The sequence below is a fragment of the Phalacrocorax aristotelis genome, chromosome W, assembly GCF_949628215.1.
Source record: "Phalacrocorax aristotelis chromosome W, bGulAri2.1, whole genome shotgun sequence".
In the NCBI taxonomy this organism is placed as follows: domain Eukaryota; kingdom Metazoa; phylum Chordata; class Aves; order Suliformes; family Phalacrocoracidae; genus Phalacrocorax; species Phalacrocorax aristotelis.
This window is the reverse complement of record NC_134310.1, coordinates 24,940,481-24,966,020: the sequence shown is the minus strand read 5'-3', so window position 1 is coordinate 24,966,020 and position 25,540 is coordinate 24,940,481. Positions and strand designations below refer to the sequence as shown.

At 40.4% G+C, this 25,540-nt stretch overlaps 1 protein-coding gene across 8 annotated transcripts; it reads right to left on the bottom strand.

Annotated features, from left to right (window-relative positions):
* Positions 1 to 9,848: 9,848 nt before the first annotated feature.
* LOC142049607 (activated RNA polymerase II transcriptional coactivator p15-like) lies at positions 9,849 to 24,729 on the bottom strand. 8 transcript variants are annotated; one of them, XR_012657790.1, is made up of 6 exons: positions 24,648 to 24,729; positions 22,612 to 22,684; positions 20,643 to 20,762; positions 15,259 to 15,367; positions 10,893 to 10,996; positions 9,849 to 10,174 (listed from the first exon to the last, which is right to left on the bottom strand). XR_012657790.1 is itself a non-coding variant. In XM_075077447.1 (5 exons), the coding sequence occupies exons 2-5, from the start codon at positions 22,681 to 22,683 to the stop codon at positions 10,095 to 10,097; spliced, it is 381 nt and encodes a 126-aa protein (XP_074933548.1). In that variant the 5' UTR covers position 22,684; positions 24,648 to 24,729; the 3' UTR covers positions 9,849 to 10,094. The 8 variants fall into 8 exon arrangements, 5 of the variants coding, with proteins under 5 accessions (XP_074933548.1, XP_074933549.1, XP_074933550.1 ...); XR_012657791.1 differs by having other exon boundaries at positions 24,532 to 24,679; XR_012657792.1 differs by having other exon boundaries at positions 24,541 to 24,679.
* Between the last annotated feature and the right edge of the window lie 811 nt (positions 24,730 to 25,540).

Genomic DNA, 25,540 nt, shown 5'->3' with positions numbered 1-25,540 from the left:
CTCAGAGGCTGGTGCCATCGGTGGAATTTTGGGTTTTTTTGATCATGGGGAGGTTTACATGGCACCGGGCCTGCTGGCGGCAGATGGAGTTCACCTATCTCAAAGGGGGAAAAGGATTCTTGCACATGAGTTGGTGGGGCTCATTGAGAGGGCTTTAACCTAGGTTCAAAGGGGGAAGGGGATATAGCCAGGTCCACTAGAGAGGAGCCTAGGGGTGGCATGCCAGGGTTGGGGGTGAAACCAATAGCCCAGCTCAAGTGCATCTACGCCAACACACGCAGCATGGGCAACAAACAGGAGGAGCTGGAAGCCATTGTACAGAGGGATAGCTATGACTTAGTCACCATCACAGAGACACGGTGGGATGACTCTTACGACTGCTGGGAGATGTGGCGGTCAGAGGCGGTCTTGGGCTTAGCGACCAGGATATGATTGAGTTCTCAGTCCTTGGTGAAGTAAGAAGGGGGGTCAGCAGAACCACTACCATGGACTTCTGGAGGGCAGACTTTGGCCTGTTCAAGGCACTGGTTCGGAGAGTCCCTTGGGAGGAAGTCCTGAAGGGCAAAAGAGTCCAGGAAGGCTGGGCACTCCTCTAGAAGGAACTCTTGAAGGTACAGGAGCAGGCTGTCCCCAAGTGCCACAAGACAAACCGGCGGGGAAGACAACCGGCCTGGCTGAACAGGGAGCTTTTGCTGGCACTCAGGGAAAAAAAGGAGAGTCTACCACTTTTGGAAGAAGGGGCAGGCAGCTCAAGAAGAGTACAGAGATCTCGTTAGGTCTTCCAGAGAGAAAATTAGGCAAAAGCCCAGCTATCACAGAATCACAGGTTGGAAGGGACCTCAGGGATCATCTAGTCCAACCTTTCTAGGAAGAGCACAGTCTAGACAAGATGGCCCAGCACCCTGTCCAGCCAAATCTTAAAAGTGTCCAATGTGGCCGAGTCAACGACTTCCCTGGGGAGATTATTCCAATGGTTGACTGTCCTCACTGTGAAAAATTTTCCTCTCGTGTCCAATCGGAATCTCCCCAAGAGCTAGAACTCAACCTGGCCACTGTTGTAAGGGATAACAAAAAATGTTTTTACAAATACATTAACAACAAAAAGAGAACCAAAGAGAATCTCCATCCTCTATTGGACGCAGAGGGGAACGTTGCTACTGAGGATGAGGAAAAGGCTGAGGTACTAAATGCCTTCTTTGCCTCAGTCTTTAATAGTCAGACCAGTTATCCCCAGGGTATTCAGCCCCCTGAGCTGGTAGGGAGGGACAGGGAGCAGAATAAACCCCGCATAATCCAGGAGGAAGCAGTTTATGACCTGCTGCTCCACCTGGACACTCACAAGTCTATGGGGCCGGATGGCATCCACTCGAGAGTAGTGAGGGAGCTGGCGGAGGAGCTTGCCAAGCCACTCTCCATCATTTATCAGCAGTCTTGGTTAACAGGGGAGGTCCCAGACAAATGGAGGCTTGCCAATGTGATGCCCATCTACAAGAAGGGCCGGAAGGAGGATTCGGGGAACTACAGGCCTTTCAGCCTGACCTCGGTACCAGGGAAGATTATGGAGTGATACATCTTGCGTGAGCTCACTAGGCAAGTGCAGGACAACCAGGTGATCAGGCCCAGCCAGCATGGGTTCATGAAAGGCAGGTCCTGCCTGACCAACCTGACCTCCTTCTATGCCCAGGTGACCCGCCTGGTGGATGAGGGAAAGGCTGTGGATGTTGTCTACCTGGACTTTAGCAAAGCCTTTGCCACTGTCTCCCACATCATCCTCCTAGAGAAGCTGACAGCTCATGGCTTGGAGGGGTGTACTCTTTGCTGTGTAAAAAACTGGCTGGATGGCTGAGCCCAGAGAGTCGTGGTGAATGGACCTAAATCCAGCTGGTGGCCAGTCACAAGCGGTGTTCCCCAGGGCTCAGTTTTGGGGCCAGTCTTGTTTAATATCTTTATCAACGATCTGGACGAGGGGATCAAGTGTACCCTCAGTAAGTTTGCAGATGACACCAAGTTGGGTGGAAGTGTTGCTCTGCTCGAGAGTAGGAAGGCTCTGCAGAGGGACTTGGACAGGCTGGATTGATGGGCCGAGACCAATTGTACGAGGGTTAACAAGGCCAAGTGCCAGGTCCTGCACTTGGGTCACAACAACCCTATGCAATGCTACAGGCTTGGGGAAGAGTGGCTGGAGAGCTGCCTGGCAGAGGCGGCCAACAGCATCCTGGCTTGTATCAGGAATAGTGTGGTCAGCAGGACTAGGGAAGTGATTGTGCCCCTGTACTCAGCACTGGTGAGGCCACACCTTGAATACTGTGTTCAGTTTTGGGCCCCTCACTACAAGAAGGACATTGAGTTGCTGGAGCGTGTCCAGAGAAGGGCGACGAAGCCGGTGAAGGGTCTGGAGAGCAGGTCTTATGAGGAGAGGCTGAGGGAAGCGGGGTTGTTTAGTCTGGAGAAGAGGAGGCTGAGGCTTATCACTCTACAACTACCTGAAAGGAGGGTGTAGCGAGGTGGGTGCTGGTCTCTTCTCCCAAGTTATTAGTAATAGAATGAGAGGAAACAGCTTCAAGCTGCATCAGGGGAGGTTTAGATTGGATATTAGGAAAACTTTCTTCACTGAAAGCATGGTCAGGCATTGGAACAGGCTGCCCAGAGAGGTGGTGGAGTCACCATCCCTGGAAGCATTTAAAAGATGCATAGACGTGGCACTTCAGGGCATGGTTTAGGAGACATGGTAGCATTGGGTTGATGGTTGGACTTGATGATCCTAGAGGTGTTTTCCATCTTTAATGATTCCATGATTTATGATTTCTATGATTCTAACTTCACACAAAACTAAAGCAGCCTATCATTGTTTGCTTATCACTGCACCAATAGGTCATGTAGTTGTGCTATATGTGTGGCAGGATGCAAGTGCTTCAGATATCCATTATCAGTTTAGTTTAGTCCTTTTCTTATTACCTCTAGACCTGTGCTTCTGCTACCATGACAATGCAAGCTTTTTGTAAAAAGTGTAAACAAACAATCAGAAATAGGAAGCGGACTCTAGTCCCAGTCCTAGCCTCCAGATAAAGCTATTGTTGGTGCAGATGGTAGTGGGTGATTGGCCTCTGTAGTTCCAAGAACAAACACTTTAAATGAAGTGTTTAAAATCAAAAATCTTGGGCTTTATAAATTCCAAAGATTCCCTATTTGTTAACATGTGCCAGGAAGATAAACATGTCAGAAGTGGGGATAATCCTCAAATGTCAGCATGAGCAGTCCTAAGCAGTTTCTGAAAAAACACTTATGAGAAAAGGTTTTTAGAAGGGATCCATGAGGTCTGCACAGTCCTCACTATGCCTTGAGATAAACTGGCTCTCGGTATGAATCTTTTTCACTTTAGTAGCAGGAAAACAGGAAGTTAATACCAGAAATTAAAAGTGTACTTTTTAAACCAATTCTTGGAAATTGGCTGTTTCATAATATTATTACGTATCTTGCAAAACAAAAAGAAAATTAGATAAATATGCAGTTGTTACATGCCTGGCCTTTGGAAAATAAAACTATGGTTGTTTACACAGAATAAAAGCACAGTAAATCATATGTATGTAAATATAGTAATTATCACCACTGTGCAAATATCAAGCTTGTCAAACCACGTAATTGTCGAAGATGAACAGATGATCTTTTAATACTTAATGCTTAACTCAAGAAAAACCAAAAACCAACCAAACAAAAAACTCTAAACAAACCTATTCCACAAAAGATAGCCTCCACATATGAAATATTAATTTGAAAAAACATAGCTCTTTTCAAGGCTTTTACTAACTTTTCATATTAGAATAGTAATGGCAGTTCAGGTTTTTGTAATCCCTGTCTGCTTTGCTTTCTTATAGGTCAATACCTTGTACACAAAGAATGCTAAGGTTTTAGGAGCATCACATTCAAATGAACAGTTCTTTATATTTTTTTAATCAAGTCCTTCAGCCTTGAAATAAATCAAAATGACTAAAAGAAAGAGATTTTTCTGCTGGATCTTAATGAGTTAACCTCTCCCACCTGCAGTGTTTCCTCCAAAAGCAAGCACCAAGTTTATTTTTACAGCTGAACTCTCAAATAACAGGTCAGTGAGGGAAGGGAATATTTGCTAACTGGGGATTTCATGTTATGTTTTTCTGTAATGATGGGTTTTGTTAAAGAATTACTCTGGTAGTTTATTTTAGTGGCTGTTAAAGCTTTTTGGTAAATTACCCTTGCTATATATTAGTCTGTTTAAAAAGAATAAAGAAGATACTAAGAAAAGATGCTGGCTTTAGAAAAGTGGGGAAGGAGTCTTAATTTTCTAAGGTAAATTTCTTCTGTTTCCTTCTGAGTGAGTAATCTATCCACCCAAGGGTTATAGTACACTTTCTGAGCTAATGGGTTTGTTCCCTCATAACTTTCCTTCTGTAGCTGCCTTAAAAGGAGTTAAATTATTCTAGTTACAGCCTGATTGCCTCATTTCATATCACACGTCTTTGGCTCAGAAGAATGTTGAAGTATTAGCTTTTTCTTCAAAGAGAAATTGTATCATGTAGATTTGAAAAGGAATGCTGAAAAATACAAGCTCATGCTTCTGGTCACATAGTAATTATTAAATATCCTGGAATCATTAAGTTTGGAAAAGACCTCTATGATTCTATAATAAAATTTGTTGAATAACTCAGTCTTCTCCTTGTCTGTTGTTCCCAGTTTGCCAGTCATGTTCATCAGGGGGGTACATTTTCTTTGACTTTTCTGGCTAAAATACCTATAGAAGCCCTTATTGTTATTCTTTGTACCCCTTGCCTAGTTCAGCTCCAGACACACCTTGGCCTTCCTGACCCCATTCCTACACAATCGGGCAATGTCCCTATAGTCTCCAGGATAGCTGTCCCTGCTTCCACTGCCTGTGTGTTTCCTTCCTGCCCTTTAGTTTGACCAGCAGGTCTTGACTCAGCCATGTAGGTCTCCTGCCTTCCTTTCCTGATTTCTTCCACATGGGGATCAAGAGCTCTTGCAATCTATGGAAAGTGTCCTTAAAGATCTGCCAGCTCTTTTCTGCTCTCTTTTCCCTGAGGGCAGTTTCCCAGGGGGTCCTATTGACTAACTCCTTGAAGAGCTGGAAGTTTGCTTTCCTAAAATTCAGGATCCTGACTTTACTCTTGGCCTGACCCCTATCCCTCAGGACCACAAACTTCACCAGTGCACATTCACTGCAGCCCAGGCTGCCTCCAATCTTGACATCACAGGTTAGCTCACTTGTGTTGGTGACCATCATCAGGTCCAGTAATGCATCCCTTCTGGTAGGGCTATTACCTGGCTTAAGCAGTTATCTTCAATGCATTCCAGGAGTCTCCTGGAGTGCCTACAGCTCACCATGCTACTTTTCCAGCAGATGTCAGGGTGGTTGAAGTCCCCCAGCAGGATGAGAGCCTGCGAGCGCAGTGCCTCCTGTAGCTGAAGCAAGGCTTTATCAACAGGCTCCCCTTGACCAGGCAGCCTGTAGTAGACACCAACCACACAGTTTCCTTTGTTGCCTCAGTCTCTAATTCTTACCCATAAGCTTCCAACCTGCTCATGGTTATTCTTCAGAGACAGCTCTTCACACTGTATCCATTTCTTGATGTAGAGGGCAACCCCTCCACCCCTCCTTCCTCACCTGTCCCTTCTGAACAGCTTGTAGCCATCTATAACTACACTCCAGTTATGGGATTCATCCCACCAAGTTTCAGTAATGGCAACTAGGTCATAGCTTTCTAGCAGCACGGTGGCTTCCAACTCCTCTTGTTTGTTGCCCATGCTGCGTGCATTGGTGTAGAGGCATTTCAGCTGGGCTGTTGGCCATATCACCTTCTTCGAGGAACCCCTCAGTTCCTTTGAGGTATTTCACTGGTGTATCCCTGTTGGTTCCTATTACATCAGGGGCCCCAGCTCACCTCTGTAAGACATGCTGTCTATAAACAAGTTATTGGACTAGAGACACACTTCATACAGCTGTTCTTGCATATTTTTTTTTCTACTAAGAAGAGTCCAAAGAGACTGTTGCTGTACTTTGCAACAATACCTTACCTCATTTCAGATCAGACTTTGGTAGAGGAAAGCTATTCTCCTTTTCCCAAGTGCCAAGGAGTGCTGGAAATGACAGGTACCAAAGCAGACAGCAAGATCTTATAGGTGCCATTGCTACTGTTACCAGTATCCCAGGAGGTATGCCCATTGGCACTTAGAAGCTGATGGGGAGAAAGATACTTTAGGGAGAATTACAAAAGGTAAGGACCATAGTAAGATTGCTGATTGTTCAGGAAAACCTGTATGTAGTAGAGAGATGAATTCACACTTAATGGCATAAAAAATGCCTTATTTCAGTACCAGAAGAACAGATATGAGTGGAGCCCATCTCGTCAGAGGACAAGCCAAGAAGCCCACACGCAGCAATCCATCTTCACAAATTTTGCAAAAGACTCAAATTTTTATATATTTTACAGCAGTCACTCTCCTTGTTTGGTGTTTGAAAGTGTGTTTATATCTGCTGCTTCCTTATTCACATGATACTTGTTCTTCTACCATAATGAAAGACTTCTATCCCTCTGGACTAACACAAGCAACCATCCACCTGCAAACATGGACCAAGTGTAAGATGATTAAGTCTTCAAATTTCCAAGTTACAACAGTTGTACTAAAAAAAGTTATGAAAACAGTTATTTAAGAAAAAAATAATTTTTAGTGCAGCTAATTTTCTATTAAAAATAACACTATGTCAACTGAAGTCTTCATTTATTTCCAAGTCTTCAAATTGTTATTACACATATGCCATTTAACTACTTTATTTCTCTCTGCAGTATATACCACCAGAACAAAGTGAAACATTCCACATGGTTAACAATGACATTTGAGTTACCAGAATTACAATCATCAATTTTTTGTTAATAGATCACATAAGTAGTACATAACTGGGGAATTTCCTTTAACAGAAATATCAAACTTAATACTGCATTTGTTTAAACTTCAATATGAGCATCTCTACAGAAGAGTGACATTGTACATGACAGTTTGATTTAGCAGACATATATATGGTACTTTAGCATCTCTAACTGTGATGTATTTTTCCACCTAAACTCCATAGTAGGTTTAATTTATAAAACATATTGCTAATATGCCCAGCATAAATATCAAGAATCAAACATCTTTTTTTGCCACTTCAGTGGCAGAGGGAGCAGTGTTTTTATCTCATATTACAGTCTTTTCATACATGCACAATTTTCTTCCATGGACACTTCTACATGTACCCTACCATTTTGTCTGCAAGAAAATAATCTTTATTCAAAAACAATCTGAATTTTCTTCTCAAATTAGAAAGACTATAGCCATAGACAATTATGTGACAAATCAGTACTACCTATTTATTTCAAAATAACATTGAATGTGTCAAATTTATCAAGTAACCAGCACATCAGTCATCTGACGTGCAATTAATTCCCTCACAATTAAATGTGTTCCATTTTGAGTTCATTTGTGAAACTGGCTAGTTTATTAGTCACCTTTTTTGTAGACCAGTCATGCAGACGTTAAGACTGGCTCAGGTAAAATATATTTTATCATTATTACAGGTAGACATAACTGGCAGATAGAAAACTATTTTTAAACACACAAGCTAAGTAAAATCAAACCACCCCAAGTTTTCTCAAGTAAAATGGGATGAACATCTCCAGTAATTATCACCACAAATTCAGCAAGGGTGTCATCTATAAGAGGAACTAATAGTTCTTGGTTAACAAATACTAATTTATTTGAATATCTCTGCCATCGGTTTCCACAAGAGAACTAATCACTATATTAAAACTTTTTCCACTTACTCCCCCAAAATGAATGAATTTAATTCTTGACCTTCCTGAACACAATTATATTGTACTCCAATACACAACTGCCATCCAATGACTTACTACCACAGTAGTCTAAGTGAGGACAATGTTCCCTCTATTATGATAATCATGCACTTTAAAGCATCCACATGAAAGTTTTGAGGTAAGATGGGTGAAATCTGGTTGCAAAACTTGAGATTTAAAGGGCAAAAACCCCCACATATATACATACTGCAAATAGAAAACCAACACCTAGAATCTGTTGATAGTCATCTGAAGCAATTTCATTCACTCATCTGTGAAATTTTAGCAGATATTTCTATTTATTCTATTTGGCCCAAATACCCCTACATGCCATTAAGAATCACTCAAGAGAATGTTGTGCCCAAAAATGCAGCTGCTACCACAACATCTCTCTTCACCCTTTTATTCACCCTCAAGCAGTTCTTAAAAACTCAGATTTCCTGAGCTATACAAAAACTGATCATAACATTATTTGAAATATGTCAACAATGGATAAGTTAAAAAAGCAGGTGGAAGTATCTGACATAATATTTAAATAATATATATTTATTTTGATGAAGTCACCCTTCAATACTTATTTGTATTGAATTATTAAAACTCTGCAGCACAGGAACAGTATGTGTATGGCACTTAGCAGAACAGAACTTCCATGCATGTCTGCAATATAAACAGTTATATTAAGATACTCCAAAATTAAACAAATAAACAGGATTTAGTATGTATACAAAATTTAAGATACATTAAGTGTAACATCAAATTGGAAAATTACATTCAAACCAATAAGTTGTACGTTCACTACATAGTCTTGAAATGTCAATTTTAATAAAGTTGTTTCATCTTCCTTTGATTAACTAAATTAAGTCAGAAAACACTCTTCTCCAATTCCACTAACATACATTTTTTCACTGTAGTTATGTCTCAGCTAACTTTGATCTTTCACTGTTAACTTCTAAGTTATACTCAAACATCATATTCTCACTTCATTCCAGTTTGTGACACCTACCAAGAAGCCCTTCAACTGTGGCAGCACCTAGTCTAATACAGTTTCCACTGGACAGAAGCTTCTCTTACCAGAAGAGTACACTGGTAGACAAGCAAAGTTCAGAGTCATGATCCACTATGTACCAGCGCTCCATTGTACGCACCAAGTATCTTCTGTACAAAAGAGAAACAGTTGTGCACATGTAAGCCACACAAGGCAAGCCAAGTTAAATGGTTTGGGCAGGCAGTAGCATGACAGCCAGATGTTTTGGCTGAACAAGTTTTAACCCTGTTTGACTGTTTAACCTGTGTTACAGCCTAGTTTAAGCATCATTGTTTACACAACACTCAAATGAATAGAAGCCCTACAAAAGACAGGTTAACAGGGTTTTTTTCCTGCAGAATAACCAGTCAATATGTGTTCAAGAATTAATGTAATGCAAAGCTTGAAAAGGGTACCCAACTAATAACTGCATTTGGAGCTTTTAAATACTATCTTACTCTGAGGTATATGCCTATTACTGTAAAGGTTTACGCATCACATTCATCTAGGGTCTAAGATTAAAGGTTAATTGTATTTTCTAAAGTCAAGCAAGCTATAGAAAAACAGGAAGAAATAGTGTGTGGCTTGTGTTCAAGTATTATTGTCTAGTGTAACACTTCATGCAAGTAATACAAAAAAGTCTATATACTCAGGACTGTTTACATCCGAATAAATACAGTAAATACACAAATACAGTATTTAAAATTATCTACAAAAGTGTGTTTTACCAGGTATTTACTGTTTGTGTCAAGTCTTAAAGCAGAAAGCTGTCAGGGCAATACCAAAGAGTATGAAATAAAAGGGGGAGGAATTAAATGGAGGCATTTTAAGAAATCTCCTCAGAAAAATTCATATTAACAGTTAACTAAGCTGAAACTAAAAGACTAAAGCTATTAAGCGCCCTTATCAGCAAACACCTTCAATCAAAAGGCCATAAACAACTATGCTTTACATATTATTTATTTTATACCATGAGGTAAAAGCAACACATTTGCTTTTAGCAAAGCGTACACAAATAGCCTCACTCAGAATATACTTTTAATGCACATAAAAAAAGTATTCATCTTACAAATCGTTTTGCAATCTAAATATACAATAGCTTGGAAAACAATATTTTAGAAAACAGAAGACAACGTAAAAAGACCACTTAAAAGAACTAAAATGATAAAGGTTTCTGTATGGTTCTGTATTTACAGTTTTCTTACTGCATCATCAATATCAGAAATCTGTTCCTTCAGCTGGTTCCACTGTTCTGGATTTAAAGAAATACCTGAAATGCATTAAAAATACATACTTAAGACAAAACAAAAATTGTAGTGCAGGATCTTGCATAATTACTGTCAAGGCTGGTTTCATACACAAAGTCTATGTCATGACTATTGATGCTTAAGCTACCTCAAGTGTAATAACTACCTCAGTTACAAAGTTAAAGTACTCATTTGGAACACCAGTTTAACTTTAGACCTTAGTTTATCTCTGGACAAATTTAACTTACAAAGGAAATGAGTGCAGTATAACATTCATTCACAAGTGTTAGGCTAAACACAGGAAGTGAAATACAGCTCTGGCCTTGATAGAAGGCAGCACAAAAGAAATAGAAAGTCAATTGTATTCCTGTTGGCTCCTAAAAGCTGTACCTCTGTAGACTGAACTTCTATGCACTTTTAAAGTACCATAATTCTGGTCTTTTGGTTTTTTCCTCCTGTTTCTTAAAGCACTGTAAATAACATACTATAAGTAACGATTTGGAGAGACACTGTTCTACTCCCTAGCACTCGCAAACCAACATGGAAGTTATTTTTTCACTTCAAGTTCACTATAGCTTCTAGTGACATTCAATCAATAATTATTCAGTGCCCCACAACCTATCTCCTCAGTTCTAAATTTGTACTTCCTCAAGTTCAAGCCCAGGCACATGTTTCCTTTGCACTTTAGTCTCCTCATTCTTCCCCTAAAATCTCTATGCAAGTACAGACTCATAAGCCTACCTCTCATACTCTCTCCAGCAAGACTCTTCTACTATTTACCCCCACTCTCCCCCCTCAGTGATCAGGCTTCCTTCATTGCTTTCTCCCTGTAGGTGGAGCAGGACCTGAAAACAGGTGAAATTTTGAATTCCATTTTTGGGACTCATCACCTTCCCCCCCCCCATCTACCACCACTGTCTTATCAGAGCAGCAAGCAGTCTGCATGGAGCTATTCTAAGCAATTTTCCACCAGTCTTTAGAGGGCAGGTTTCTTTTTAAAACAGTTAGGCCAGGTGTGCTAACCATTACTAGGTGACCAAATATCAGGATGCCGCTGAACAACATATCAGATAAACTGCATGCAGTTTAGACCTGCTGTTGGAAACAGTCTGACACAATAATTCTAAACTGTTAGATTTTTTTTTTCCCTCTATTTCTTACACAATTTCAACTGCTCATACTGGTTTTGGGATAACTAGATAAGAGGCTCATAAGTGCATCAATGGAACATTAGACTCACATACTGTATCAGGTTATTATTAGTTTTATCCTAATAAAATTCAGGTCCTTTAGCCATTGTGATAAACATTTCTAACCACATAATGTAATTTTTGTCACTTGGCATACCCATCAAATTTCATTGTAGTTTACCACTCAAATGGCATATAGTTTTGATTTCTACCTCAAAACACACCAGTTCAAAGTCCTTACAGGTTGGAGCAATCTTCTTTTGTTAAGTAGCAGCAACACATCCAAATCAAGAAATTTTCCTGTACAGTACCAGTACACCTGCTCATACAAACCTATTATCAGTAATAATTTAAGAGCTGTTGAAAACATTTCTCAATCTTTCCAAATGTCTATTTGCTCCTGGACACACTAGGAGAATGTAACAAACCTTATGCTGATTCTACATTAAATGTCTTCAATCTCTAGGACAGAATGTTTTATATTTACCTCTTTCCTTGACACAATATGAAGAATTATTAAAAGTAAGCTTTTCTAACAGAAGCAACATGACATTAAGGAAAACACTACTACTGCAACTATCCTTGCATTCCCATCTTCAAGGTGGCAAAGTTCTGAAAATGATTCAGTGAAGGCATGCTATAAAAAGTAGGTATGGGAGTAGCAATTAGAGGTACAACAGCTTATGCTGTGTTACAGATTAGAAACAGAGTACCAAAACCTGAACACTTGAGGTATTTTCACCTGAAAAAAATTTGAAGTGTTTTTTACAATATTAGTCACATTAACTAATTATTTTAATCTAAAATTTGACAGAAATTGAAAATAATAATTGTTTTAAAGAAATTAACATCTTATTACAAATGAACAACAAATCTTTTCAGTGACTTCTGAAATAAGAAATCCAACTGTAATACAAGCAAGAAATGGAGTTAAGTTCATCAATGGGAAAATGTATGGCTATGTATAATTCCCATACCAAATTTGCTTGTATTTGATACCATTTTCCCATAAATCATGGGGGATCCATTTAGGAAAACAGACTCAGGCCAATGAAACCACTTTGCTTTTGCTATAATCTACAGATAAAACTAATAATTTGTTAAAATACTTGAACTTTTTTATAATTTACATTAACCTAACAATACCATGTAGTAACAAAGTAAGTAACAAAGTAAGCACAAAGCAAATTTATCCCCTACAAAGGAAAGGGAAGTAACCTGAGCAAGAGGCCCCCTTGGCTCAACCATGACCTCCTGGGTCTACTCAGATCCAAAAGGGAAGCATACCAGAGATGGAGAAGTGGAGGATTATCCATCGAGAACTACAAGGGCATTGCCAGAGTGTGCAGAGATGCAGTTAGAAAAACAAAAGCCCAACTCAAATTGAAACTGGCCATAGATGTAAAAAATAACAAGGGTTCTTCAGGTATGTCAACCACAAGCAGAAAAAGAAGGAAAACATAGGCCCACTGTTAAACGGAAAAGGAGAGTCAATCACCAACAATGCAGAAAAGGCAGAGGCCCTCAAACCTTCTTCACCTCTGTCTTTACCAGCACCGTTGGATCCCAGGCCTTGGGAAGAAAATTGCCGATTGATCCAAACACTGACCCACCATCAGTGAAGGAAGAGTTAGCACATGAATTATTACAGGAGCTTGACCCCTACAAATCAATGGGCCCTGACGACATCCACCCGAGGGTGTTGAGAGAGCTGGCTGACATCATTGCAAGGCCACCCTCCATAATCTTCAAAACGTCATGGAGAATGGGGGATGTCCCAGAGGACTGGAAGAAGGCAAATGTTACCCCTAGCTACAAGAAGGGCTCAAGGGAGGATCTGGGTAACTATAGGCCCATCAGCCTTACTTCAATCCCTGGGAAATTTATGGAACGAATCCTCCTGAGGGCCATCACAAGTCAAAAGAAGCATGTGATAGAGAAAAGCCAACATGGCTTCACTAAGGGCAGAACGTGCTTGACAGATCTGGTGGCCTTCTATGACAAAGTGACTTGCCTGGTTGACATGGGGCGGGTGGTGGACACTGTCTACCTGGACTGCTCCAAGGCCTTTGATACAGTCCCCCCCAGCCTCCTCCTGGAAAAATTAATGCGTTATGGCCTAGACAAGTGGTCTGTACAGTGGGTGGGGAATTGGCTGACAGGGCACACCCAAAGGGTGGTGATAAATAGCTCCTTTTCCAAGTGGCAACCTGTCACAAGTGGGGTCCTCCAGGGATCGATATTGGGCCCAATATTATTCAATATCTTTATAAATGATCTGGATAACAGGATCAAGTGTAGCCTGATGAAGTTTGCAGATGACACCAAATTGAGTGGGGAAGTAGACACTCCAGAAGGGAGAGCTGCTCTGCAGGAAGATCTGGATAGGCTGATAGACTGGGTCAGCAAGAACCTTATGAAGTTCAACTAGAACAAGTGTAAGGTCTTGTACCTGGGAAATCATAAACCAGGAGTGCAATGCAGATTGGGATCCACCTGGCTGGAGAGCAGCATTTGCAATGTAATTTAAGTAAGTTCTTTTTAAAATCCTTATTGCAGCCTAAATACTTCAGAAGGCATAATGAAGATCTAGAGTTTCATTCTCATCCTAATGAAAGCTAACAAAGATGTTTTGGCAAAGCACAAGACAAATCAACCAAGGAACTACTTGTATCATCGTATCACCTTTTCCTTACTGACCCTCTGTAACTCTAACGTGTTTCAGGGAAGTTTTAATAAGTTGATTCTCACAGGAAGAATTACCTAGAAAATCCCTGATCTTCATGCCTGTGGGACTGCAGCTTCTGATCTCGAGTATTGGTCTGTTTCTCCAGGCAATGTGCCAAAAGTGTTATCAGCAATTGTGTAATATTCCAAAGTTTCCCATTTCATTTAACCTGAAGACAGGTCTGATGTACTTTTCACACATTGCCAGGATATATCTGAAACCCACTGAATTCCCAAAGGTTCTGAAAACTTCATGCTTCTCAACAGCAAAGAAAACACTTCAATATTGACAGGTTGGCAGGGAAAGGATGTACTTTACAGATACTCACCTTGGTGTTTGAGTTCAGGCTCAAAAGTGAAACCTTATTCCCTCACCTATAGCAGGCCAAGATGTGTTGACCAAAAATGGGTCAGTGCACTGCTCTACGCACTTTCAAATATGTCATGGTAGCAGCTCTGTGGAAAGGGACCTGGGGGTCCTGGTGGACAGAAAGCTCAACGTGAGCAAACAGTGTGCTGCTGCGGCCAAGGCGGCCAACAGGCTGCTGGGTTGCATCAAAAAGGGCATCGCCAGCAGAGAGAAAGAAGTCATTATCCCACTCTACTCAGCGCCTGTCAGGCCACACCTGGAGTACTGTGTACAGTTCTGGTCCCCTCTATACAAAAAGGATGTGGACAGGCTGGCAGGGGTCCAGAGAAAGGCCACCAAGGTGATCAAAGGACTGGGGAGCCTGCCATATGAGGATAGGCTGGGAGAGCTGGGTTTGTTCAGCCTTGAGAAAAGGAGGCTTAGAGGGGATCTCATCACCATGTACCAGTACTTAAAGGGTAGCTACAGAGAAGATGGAGACTCCCTTTTTACAAGGAGTCACATGGAGAGGACAAGGGGGAATGGACACAAATTGCTCTTGGGGAGATTCTGATTGGACACCAGAGAAAAATTTTTCACAGTGAGGACATTCAACCATTGGAATAATCTCCCCAGGGAAGCGGTTGGCTCGGCCACATTGGACACTTTTAAGATTTGGCTGGACAGGGTGCTGGGCCATCTTGTCTAGACTGTGCTCTTCCTAGAAAGGTTGGACTAGATGATCCCTGAGGTCCCTTCCAACCTGTGATAGAAAACTGATACACAGGTCTCTAAACTGCAGACAATGTTTTAATACAAAGAACATGAAGCAGAACAATACCTTTCCTGCCGGGCTTCATTTCACCTTCTTGATCCATCCAATATTCTCTAATATCAATTAAGACTTTCCCTTTAAAGTCACGAACACTGACATACCTCATTTTGCCAATCTGTCAAAACACATATAAGGACATCTTTTAGATATTTTACATCCTTCACTTTTCCCAGCAGTATCAGACTTGGACACATGACATTGCACACTGCAGCTTATTATAGACACCAGAGAAACAACTAGATCAAGAGCTTAATCCAGAGTAGTCAGTAGGCAAATAATGACAATATAAGTGGATGAATGACTTAAAACTAGTTGAGCATTCAATGCTCAATACAGAAGTGACTCCCCTAGAATAAAAATACCTATATTCTAACAAGCTTACGTCTTACAAAACCCACTAATTTACTCTTTCCTGAAATAAAATTTTGCCTTTATTATAACCATCATTGTTAGTAGCAGCCGTAAACAAACAGGAAAGAGGGAGCTCTACTCCCAAATCTAAATTTTAATCCATTCCATATGAATATCTAATTTAATTTCTGTACATATGAGATAAACAATTTCTAGAGGGGTGGAGGGTTTGTTTGTTTTGGGCCTTCCCCCCCCCCTTTTTTTTTTTTTTAAGCACAGTAAATACAGATGGAAATGAAAGCAAGCCACCAACTGTCCCATGCCTGCTCCTGAGTCCTCATGTCACTTCATTGGAACGGTGGTTAAGAGACTATCGCACTGTACCAGATGTTAAAAAAAAAATCTAAATACTTTAAGTTTACCAGCATGTAGCACAATATGAAATGACTTTGGAATTTTATAGCCTCACACCACAGTGGCTTAGATGAATTATGAGGGCTTTTTTTCTTAAGACAAGAAAAAAGGGTGAGGAGGGGAAAGGAAGAGAGACAGCATTACACTACATATTTAGGCTTTATCAAATTTCTCAAAATTTGATTAAGAACTACTCATTCACATAAATTCAAACTTTAATGTGAATTTGAGAATCAGAAATTAGATCATAAAAACACAATCAAATACAATTCATGTAAGAAATTCTTAGTATTCTGTATGTACCTTCTGGATACAATTTATGAAGAACGAATGCATTCAAAAGTAAGCAGTTTTAAAAATAAAATATTCCTTCCTGATAAAGCATTAGTTTTAGTTTTCAACTTCCTTAATTTATGCATCTTGCACTTTGACATAATTTAACAGAGAGCCAAACACATCTTACTAGCATTAAGCCTGACCAGAAAGCATGAACAACTCTCCAACCAATTAAAATAATCCACAGATGTTTAAGCCATAAAAGCTGGGTTTTTTTTCCACAAATATATATATATATATAACACTAAGCAAACATAAAACATACTTGAAGTAATTTTTTTCTTATGCAGATCATGCTAAATTTACTCTAAAACTTATTTTAAAACAATTGGGACATCTTTAGATACCATAAGCCTGAAGCAGTTGTTTTCCTACTTCAAAGCATCCATTAAAATGAACAAGTTTATAAGATTGTATTTTGTGACTGATTTAAATACTTCCACAGTACTACAAATTTAGCATTCAAAAATAAGGTACAATGTCACAGTAGCCAAGTTCTTTCAGACAAAAACTTGGTACCGTACCCAAGTCCATCAGCACTGCTGGCAAAGGATACACAAACAACATTTCTTGGTTTTACCCTATAATGCTTCAGTGACTTTTAAGGTCACCTCTAAAACCAGCTTCAAGCAGTAGTACTCCATAACGTCTTTTTTTTTCCAGGTCTATCAAAGACTATTAGTGCATTGCCAAGTAATTCCAGATTTGCTCTAAGAGACAAAATCTGATACAATATAGCAGATTATAGCTGTAAATGCAGTAAAAGGGTTTAGGATTTGACTACTGAAGATAAGACTACATCTTAACTCAACTACAGTAAGGCAAGGGGCAATAATACAAAGCACACATCATTTAATCAGTAAGTCTACCTTAAATGTAAACAGTTCCATATGAAAATGCTGAAGTTAAGTTAGGTTAGGTTTTATACCACCGTCTAGATTTCAGCTGAATGCTCACATTAAGTTTCAAATGCTTAGTTGAACTCTATACAAAACAGTTGCCACTGCTAAAAAGCTTTAAATAGGCTTCTAAAGTATGGTTTAAAAACCTCAATCAAAATCTAGAATTAAGTTAATGTTTCTTGAAGTTCAGTTACCTGCAATTCTGACCTTGAATCATTTCTGAACAATTCTTCGTTCACACAGCAGCCGATAGTCCTAGAATAATTTCAGTGATCTAAGACACCTTTGTATCTCTAACCACATTAATGTTCCAAGGGCTGCACTGATTTATAGCAGGGTAGTTACTGCAGTTCAGCCTTCATAGACAAGTTCATATGCTTTTTACTAAGTATCACAGCTCCTTAGATATACTATTCTATTGAATTAAATAAATCAGAAGACATTTAAAACATTATTTCCAGGTTTCCATTTTTTAGAATAAAATGCACTGAATTGTGTCTAAGTTTCTTTCACAGCTATGCAACTGGACAAGTTTCAGCAACCACCTTCTTCGCCATTTTTCCTCCTATTTCCAGTTTGCCTTGATTAAACTGTATACATGCTGTGGAAACAGAAACAGCAAAAGCAGCATCCTTCTTTCTTAGCTGATAACTATATGCATACCATTAGAAGAAGCACAATAAGCTAATATAAGCGCCTAGAATAGAGTCCTGTAAACAGCTGAGATCTGTAACACAGCAAATTGGTTTAGTACATTAGTTCTGAAACTTAGGTGGTCACCAATGCATTTCACAATCAATCACCTTCCAGTGTATCACAAACATACATTTATCTACTTTCAGGAGCCTATGATAGGTCAAGACATTACACTTGGAAACTGGAGAACTTATTTCTCACAAGTCAAAAAGCAAATTTGACCCAAATTAAAAAAAAAAAAAAAGGGGGGGGGGCCCAAAACAGGCAAACTACTTTTGAAATAACAATTTCTGTGGAGTCACATCATGTGGTTCCACTCTGGATAGTCATTAATACTGCATCCTGACAGTATTAACAAACCTTATCCAAATCAGGCATAGATTGAAAAATCCTGTCATCTAACTAACCAAAGCACACGATGCAGAACTCATGTTGGCTCGAAGCCACAGACAGTAATCTAATGTATCAACACTAAACCCTTCCACATTAATATGAATAATGCTTGTCCTTGGGGCCTCTAGTCATCACAGATAGGAGTAAGATAAATTTCCACACCCAACTGCGCCCAAATCCTTTAACAAATTCCAAAGTATACTAGGCTACCTATAAAACCTAAAAAGGCCAAGACATGCAAATAAAATACACTTGGTCTCTTATACTGAATTAATTCCCTTCTACTTACAATTATTCTATTCTTCATAATTAGTTTCAAGAATACCATTACACCAATAGTTTCAAACAAAAATAATAAAACATAGATCTTTATGAAAATGCTGAATCTTCTGAGTAGGGCAGTCACAATGAGCTCAACATTAAGGGAAGCTATATACTTTAAGAACATAGCCCAAAGGTGTAGAACAGCAAATCACTAAGTTTCACATAATTTTCTGCCACTCCCACACACAATATGGATGCCACAGAACTTCTGACTATTCTATGAATGCTTTACAGCCTGATTTCCATCAGCTGAAGCCACACTTGTAAGTTATACTGCAGTCACTTGTACAGAGATCATTTTACTACCATGTGGAAGCAGAAAGGAGAGTTTCTAGTATTACTAATAGTCCTAGAACAAACAAAACCATACCTAAAAAATAACATGCAACTAGCATGCTCTCCTGGGGGGGAAGTACCCTCAAACCTACAATGCTACTTCTACACTGAAACTGTGCATTAACTAAGATGCAACTGAAGCTGATATAGCATGGAAAAAAAAAAAAAAGCCCACAATGCTTCATGTAACACAATAGGAAATCTAAAAAAAAAACCAAACAAGCCACTTTTGTTGTTGAGTAACTAAAAGGCAAGTAAGAGACTAAGGAACACCGATGTTTTAGGTCAAGGTGATATTGACATTTTCTCTATATTTTACTCAACACCGGAAGAATAGTGCTCTTATCAGACTAATGAGTTCTCTACTGTCTGTTTTTCGTAACTTTTTATTTTCTTAGGTCAAAAAGGCTGAAAGAAATCAGAGCACACAAATACTTTTGCTTTTATTTGAAAGGGGGTTTTGGGGGGTTGGCTCCCCCCCATCAGGAGAGCATTAAAATTTTTAATCTTTTTCCCCAAGGCTGGAACTTCTGAACCTATTACAAACATAGCGTAAAGCCTATACATAGGTACATAGGCGGTTTGGGGGGTGGGGTGGGTTTGTTTTTGTTGAGTTCTAACTGCAGTTCACCTCATTAAGCGTAGAAGATACTATCTCATTTTTAGCTACAGGGATCAAAGCATTCCCCAACAGAACTAAAAATATATTCTTCATTCAGTGGGGAAGTTCAGGCATTGATGCCCAGTGTCTTAAACTGAAGCTCTCCCTCCAATTATACATGAAGAGGAAAGTGAGAATTGATGCTACAGCCCAAAACCATTTATTTTGCCTTACTCAGCATTGGGACCATCTTATTAGGCACCTCTCCCATACCCTTTCAAACTTAAGAACCTAAGTCTAAGAATTTAAGTTCCTTTCCTATCCCTTGACCCTTTTCAAGCCACCTAGTCACAGACATTAAATAAGTCTTAATCCGCACCCCTAAAACAGGTAATTCCGAGCTACGCATATTCTTACACAACTTTCAGCACACACTGCTACTGCCTCAGCTAACCCCAGGAACTGCAACACCCTGAATTCACAAATACTTCTTGCTACTGAAAATGTACATTCATCCCATCTTAAAAATAAAGACAATGTCAAAAATTACAATCTTTTTGGATGTTCAGTGAGAAAAACCTGCATCAGAAAAGGAACAAACAAAACTTTTTCCAGGACACTGTCTTATAAGACAGAAGCCAAGTTGCCCTTGACCTAGTTAAATAGGAATGAAGAGTCCATACTTTGGTTTCCAAGAACCTTTCTTTCAAGAGCCTGGATTAAAAAACATTTTCATGTAGAGACTGTCCTGATCTAATATTTACAGTATACTCACGGTAAGTGCTGTATTTACAGACAAAATGACTACCCAGAAAGTTACCATGGGCAAAGACATAAGGGTTAGAATCAATTGCCAGATTCTTTTACTCTACTGAAACCTGACAAAGCTTTTTCTGAGCATCTCATCTGCATGCTAGCATCGCAATCCCCTTTGGCCAAGCACCATGCTATTAAGATATTCAGATCACTTAATAAAATTTATACTGAATATGATGTAAATGGTTACCTTAACCAGGCTCTAAGAGAGTCAATTTTACCTGAAACATATTCTCATCTCTGTTACTGTTTTGCTTAGAAGAAGCTGCACCCTTTGAACTTTCACCAGTCTTTTGTTTCTTTACAGGCTTTTCTGGAGCTGCTTGCTTTTTCCGCTTTGCCTTGGAGCAAGAATAAAAATAAAAAAAAAAAAAAAAGAGAAATGCATGAACCACAACACATTTTATAAGTTACAAAAAAGTTTGGATTAGAGGTCACAAACTACTACTATGCAATACACATTATCACCTTCCTTCTGTGAAGGCAGGTATCCAATACTGTACATTTAGACTGGAATTTAAAAAAAAAAATCTTCAAATGAGCCTAATTCTGTTCCCAGTGAAGTTTACCATAATACTTTGCATTTAAAGAGAATTGGATTAGATCAAAATACACTTCAAAAAGCCTACTCTTTTTACACAGTAATATTGTCAGTTCAGTAGTTTTAATTAAAATTTTAGTCTGATGGAAGCTTTGCCTTCCTTTCCACTGAGTGCAATGAAAAATACAGGACAGCTAACAACTGTTTGGGGGGGTGGGTGGGGGGGGTGACACGGACGGACACACGACAGGGACACGACAATGAGATAATGAAGAAAGGATCTGGAAATCAAATCCAGCAGAGGAGTCGTTTGTTGGTTTTGTTTGAGTTTTGGGGGGTTTGGTTTTTTTTGGTTATTTTGTTTTTGTTGGGTGGTTTGTTTTTTTTTTTAATTGGAGTCCAATCTCTGTCCATAGCATGATAAACTAAACACTTTTAAAACATTCAGACAATATCACCTGTAAATCAGATTACTTTACTAGCAGACGCTACAAAGTTACTATTTCTACTAATGGTTATATAGTAATCATGCCTACCCCAAGGAAAGAATAATACAAAGATACCAAAAATTAGTCTCACCTGCTAGAATCATATTGTAGATAATACCTTTTAAAGACAAAACAGTTCCAACAAATATGTGAGGTTGTCGGGGAAAAAAAAAAAAAACAAAACACACAAAACCAAAACCCACCACCTTACTGCCCACAGAAGCAGACTGTTGTTTTCAGGAATACATTTCCCTAACAACAACAACAAAAATCACCTGACCATTTTCTCTTATATTAAGAATGGACAAAACACCTAATTTGCTAAGTGCAACCAAGTCACATTTGAACCAATTCAGTAAAGCAGACTGAGTCTCTTCGCATACTGCACTAAAAGACCTGATGTCTGCATTACCACCTAGCATTTCTTAAACTGAATGCAACAGTGAATTTTTCTTTTTTTGTTTGTAATGACTGGTACATCTATACAAACTTATAAATTAAATAACTATTAAAAATAAATGAACACTAAATTTATACGTCTAAACAGTTAATGTTAAAATTATCAACTCAGACATTCAGATTGGCACAGCTTTTAAGTGAGAAACTAACAGATAGTATTACAGTAAATGTAAGAATCTGAAACAGAGAAAAAGAGCATGTGAACAAGATATGCAAGTGACATGGATGACAAGGGCAAGTAGAAGTTTTTGTTTTGGACTTGCAAATAATCCAGATACCAAAATGAAGGGGGTGGGGGGGTGGCCTGAAAGTTAGTCCAAGTTCTTGCCACCAGGGGCAGCTTATACAGAAGCCTTCTATCACTTGCCACAAGCAGCAAATAATTCCAGGAAGCTTGTGGCTAGATATACCATATGGAAAGTCCTGAAGAAAGCAAAATGCAACTTAAGAAGAGAAGTTTACTGCAAAGCAAAAAGCATCCACCCAAACCCTAATCTTGCAGGGTGGGTTTTATTTGTTTTGGTTTTGTTGCTTTGGAGTTGTTGCTTTGGAGGTGGGGGGGGGGCCCCACGTTTTGGGGTTAAGTGTCTGATAAATCATATGGAATGACATGCATTTTGTGATATAACGCTCACCTAATTCTTTAACCCCAGCCTGAAATATAAGAGTTAATACAGTAGTTAAACTGCATATGATCTTCACCTTTTTGTCAACTTCACTATCTGAGTCACTGACAGATGAGCTTGAAGACACAAGTTCCTTTGACTTAGGCATTCTAGGAAGAGAAAGATAACATGAGAACACTATGCAATGAATACATCCCATTATGGCTAGAAAGCCATCCTCAAACCTGTTTGCAAAGGCTCATCTTATTAAAAACCCTCCTGAAGACTTTCCTGCCTTTTCATATAAGCTTTAATACACGTTGCAGATGTGATCTCAAACACCCTTCCCTCTTATATCTCTTCCCCTTTTTGCTGCAACTGCCTTAAATGCAGTGGTTTAGATTCTGAACTGTTTACAAAGGGGTCATTTTTCACCAGTTTCATAGACCCCCCCAGTATGGTAGAAACCATAATGTAAAAAATACAATACAATACTGTCCTCCAGTTGAATTCTCAATATTACATTCATAAATATAAATGATTAAGGCCCCAGCGCTATCTATCTTCTTACATAGGCATTTCACCTAGTTGAATTTGCAAGCAACAGGCGCATAATCACCATACATGAAGCTAAAGTTCCAATCAATAACACAAAAGTCTGGGGGAAAAAAAAAAAAAAAAACACGCAACAAACATTTTAGTTACAGTGAACTACAGCATTACAGTTAACATTTCCACTGCAGCTTTACCACATCAGTCATTAGAGTCTATTCATTTGCCAGACAAGCAGACATTCGACTTTCCTTGAACGCATGCTGCCATGTGTGCTTCTACATCTCTCTAGTATGCAAACATGTGGTTAGCTATAGCAGTTGAAAATCTTGCCTGCTACTAGAAACCCTTTGTAACAAATAAATAGCTTATCTGATCTTTCAAAACAAAAATAAGTAACGCAGGAAGAAACTTTATAAAATAAACCACAGCTAGGAAAGGCTAGTAAAAGATTAAAGAAGCATATCTCAAGGGGGGGGGGGGGGGGGAGGAACAGCAGTATTTTTAAACTGGCAATGAAATAAACTATGTGCAAAGGAAAAAACGGAGTCTGAAGAAGAATGCTAATGGATCAATGTGGTTCTAAAGTAGGGCAAATTCTGCTGTAGTACTTTGGAACACAACGATGGAAGCTGTAGCACTGAAAATGAAACAGGGTATGGGAAGCACATATAAACCACGCTGCAGGATGGAGGCAGAGGAGAGCTGGAATAGGACAATGTAAAAATAAGTACAGCGATGACATGAAATCGGGAAGCCGAACAAGTCCGATACGCGGTGGGCGGGATCACCAGCAGAGGATAACCCCAGAGACCGCATAAGGATAAGGAAGTAACAATATGGAGGAAGGCGGGGGCGGAAACTGGAAGAAATTGGGGCTGGTGGGTGCCCCTCGAGAGAAGCTGGCAAGGCAGAGCGTGAGGACACCGAAGCATCGGGGAGAGCGAGGGTGGAACAAGACAGGCCAAGCGAGGACGAGGGAAAAGAATATGAGAAAGACAAGCGAGTGCGAGCTAGGAAAACCAGGTAGGCGGACTCCAGCCGCCATTTTCCTCCCCTCTTCCTCTTTTCTACGGCTCGTGTTGCCCCCCCAGGGGAAAAGAACGAGGGCCCGACGGGAGGGTGCGGGCAAGAACGCTCAGGTCCTCCCGGGGCGGGGTGGCAGAAAGAGGGGTGCAGATTACCGGCGACGAAGAAGAGAAAAGGAAACACAACAGAAAAAAAAAAAAAAAAAGTGCCGGGGATGGCCAGTGAGCAGCCAGATCCCAGCGCGGGGGGGGGGACGGGGGGGGGGGGGGACGGACGCAGCCGGATGGCTCCCTATCGCCATTTTCTCCCTCGCTCAAATTCTTTGCCCCCCAACATGGCAGCGGCTCCCACCCCACGCCCGCTCCACAGCGGAACATTCCTCCCGCAGAGGACAGGAAGCAGCCAAGGAAAAGGGAAAGTCTCGCCATACGATTACCCAGCGAACCTCTCCTGCACCAGCCAGAAGGTACCGAGCCACCAACAACCACGGATAGGCGATAGAGAAAATGGCGGCAGCCCCAACTGGGCACGAGGGAGAACCCTAAAACTCACGTCCTACTCCACACGCAGCTCTTCTACACCACGACAGAAACAGAAGTGACGTATCACGGAATCCCCGCCCTGCACCACGTGGAAAGGGCGGGGGGAGGTGTTTAAAGGGGACGCGTCCATTTGTTACTCGTTCCCACCTCCCCCGCCCCAGCTGGGGTGCGGGGGGGGAGAAGGAAAAAAAAAAAAAAAAAAACAAACCCCAACAAACCAAAAAGTCTCCCATGGGGCTAGTCTCTGTATTCGCCGCTTCATGCCAACCGAGGGAGGCTTGTGGGGCTGACGGCAGGGCCCTGCCTGCTCCTACAGCCTAGCCTGGAGCCAGGCCCAGTCAGGGCTGCAGTGCTGCTGAGGGGAGACACCGCCAAGGCCGGGCCTTCACCAGCTGTCTGCCCTCCGCTGAAGGACTGTGAGAGGGGGCAGGGAGGAGGGCCCTTAATACCTAGAAGGAACCCTTAAAAAAACAAAACAAAACACAACAAAAACAAAACCCTCTGTAAATCTGTGTTGTCTTCCACACACTGCAGCGGTTCCTCGATCTCGTTTGAAGCCACCCTGCCGGCAGCTGTGCCCGAGGAAAAAAAGAAGTGCTGTGAGGTGATGTAGTTGCGTTAACTTTGCATATTGAAATTGCGGCACCAGAAGCGCTGTTCAGGAAAGTGGTGGTTCCCCTTTCTTTCACTGGGTGGCTTGCATTTTGTTTTCTTCCTGATTGGCTTTGCTGTTGGGGGAGCGGGTGAGCCTTATGGCTCTCATCTTGGCAGTCACCTGGGGTCAAGTGCAGGTCTGAAGCACTGGGGACAGAAGGTTAAAAAAAAAAAAATCACAGCTTCTGTTCTAAGCACTTACTTTTTAAAAGCCCTCCAAGCAAAAACCCCTTGAAAAAATAATCTCAC

Bases quoted from the DNA above. Each gene is read 5' to 3' on its own strand.
- LOC142049607 (XM_075077447.1), bottom strand. From the start codon at position 22,683: ATGCCTAAGTCAAAGGAACTTGTGTCTTCAAGCTCATCTGTCAGTGAC. The intron at 15,368-20,642 runs GTAAAATTGACT...GTGTTTTGACAG, and splicing joins GAGATGAGAATATGTTTCAG to ATTGGCAAAATGAGGTATGT. The intron at 10,175-15,258 runs GTATTGTTCTGC...AATGCATTTCAG, and splicing joins AATGAAGCCCGGCAGGAAAG to GTATTTCTTTAAATCCAGAA.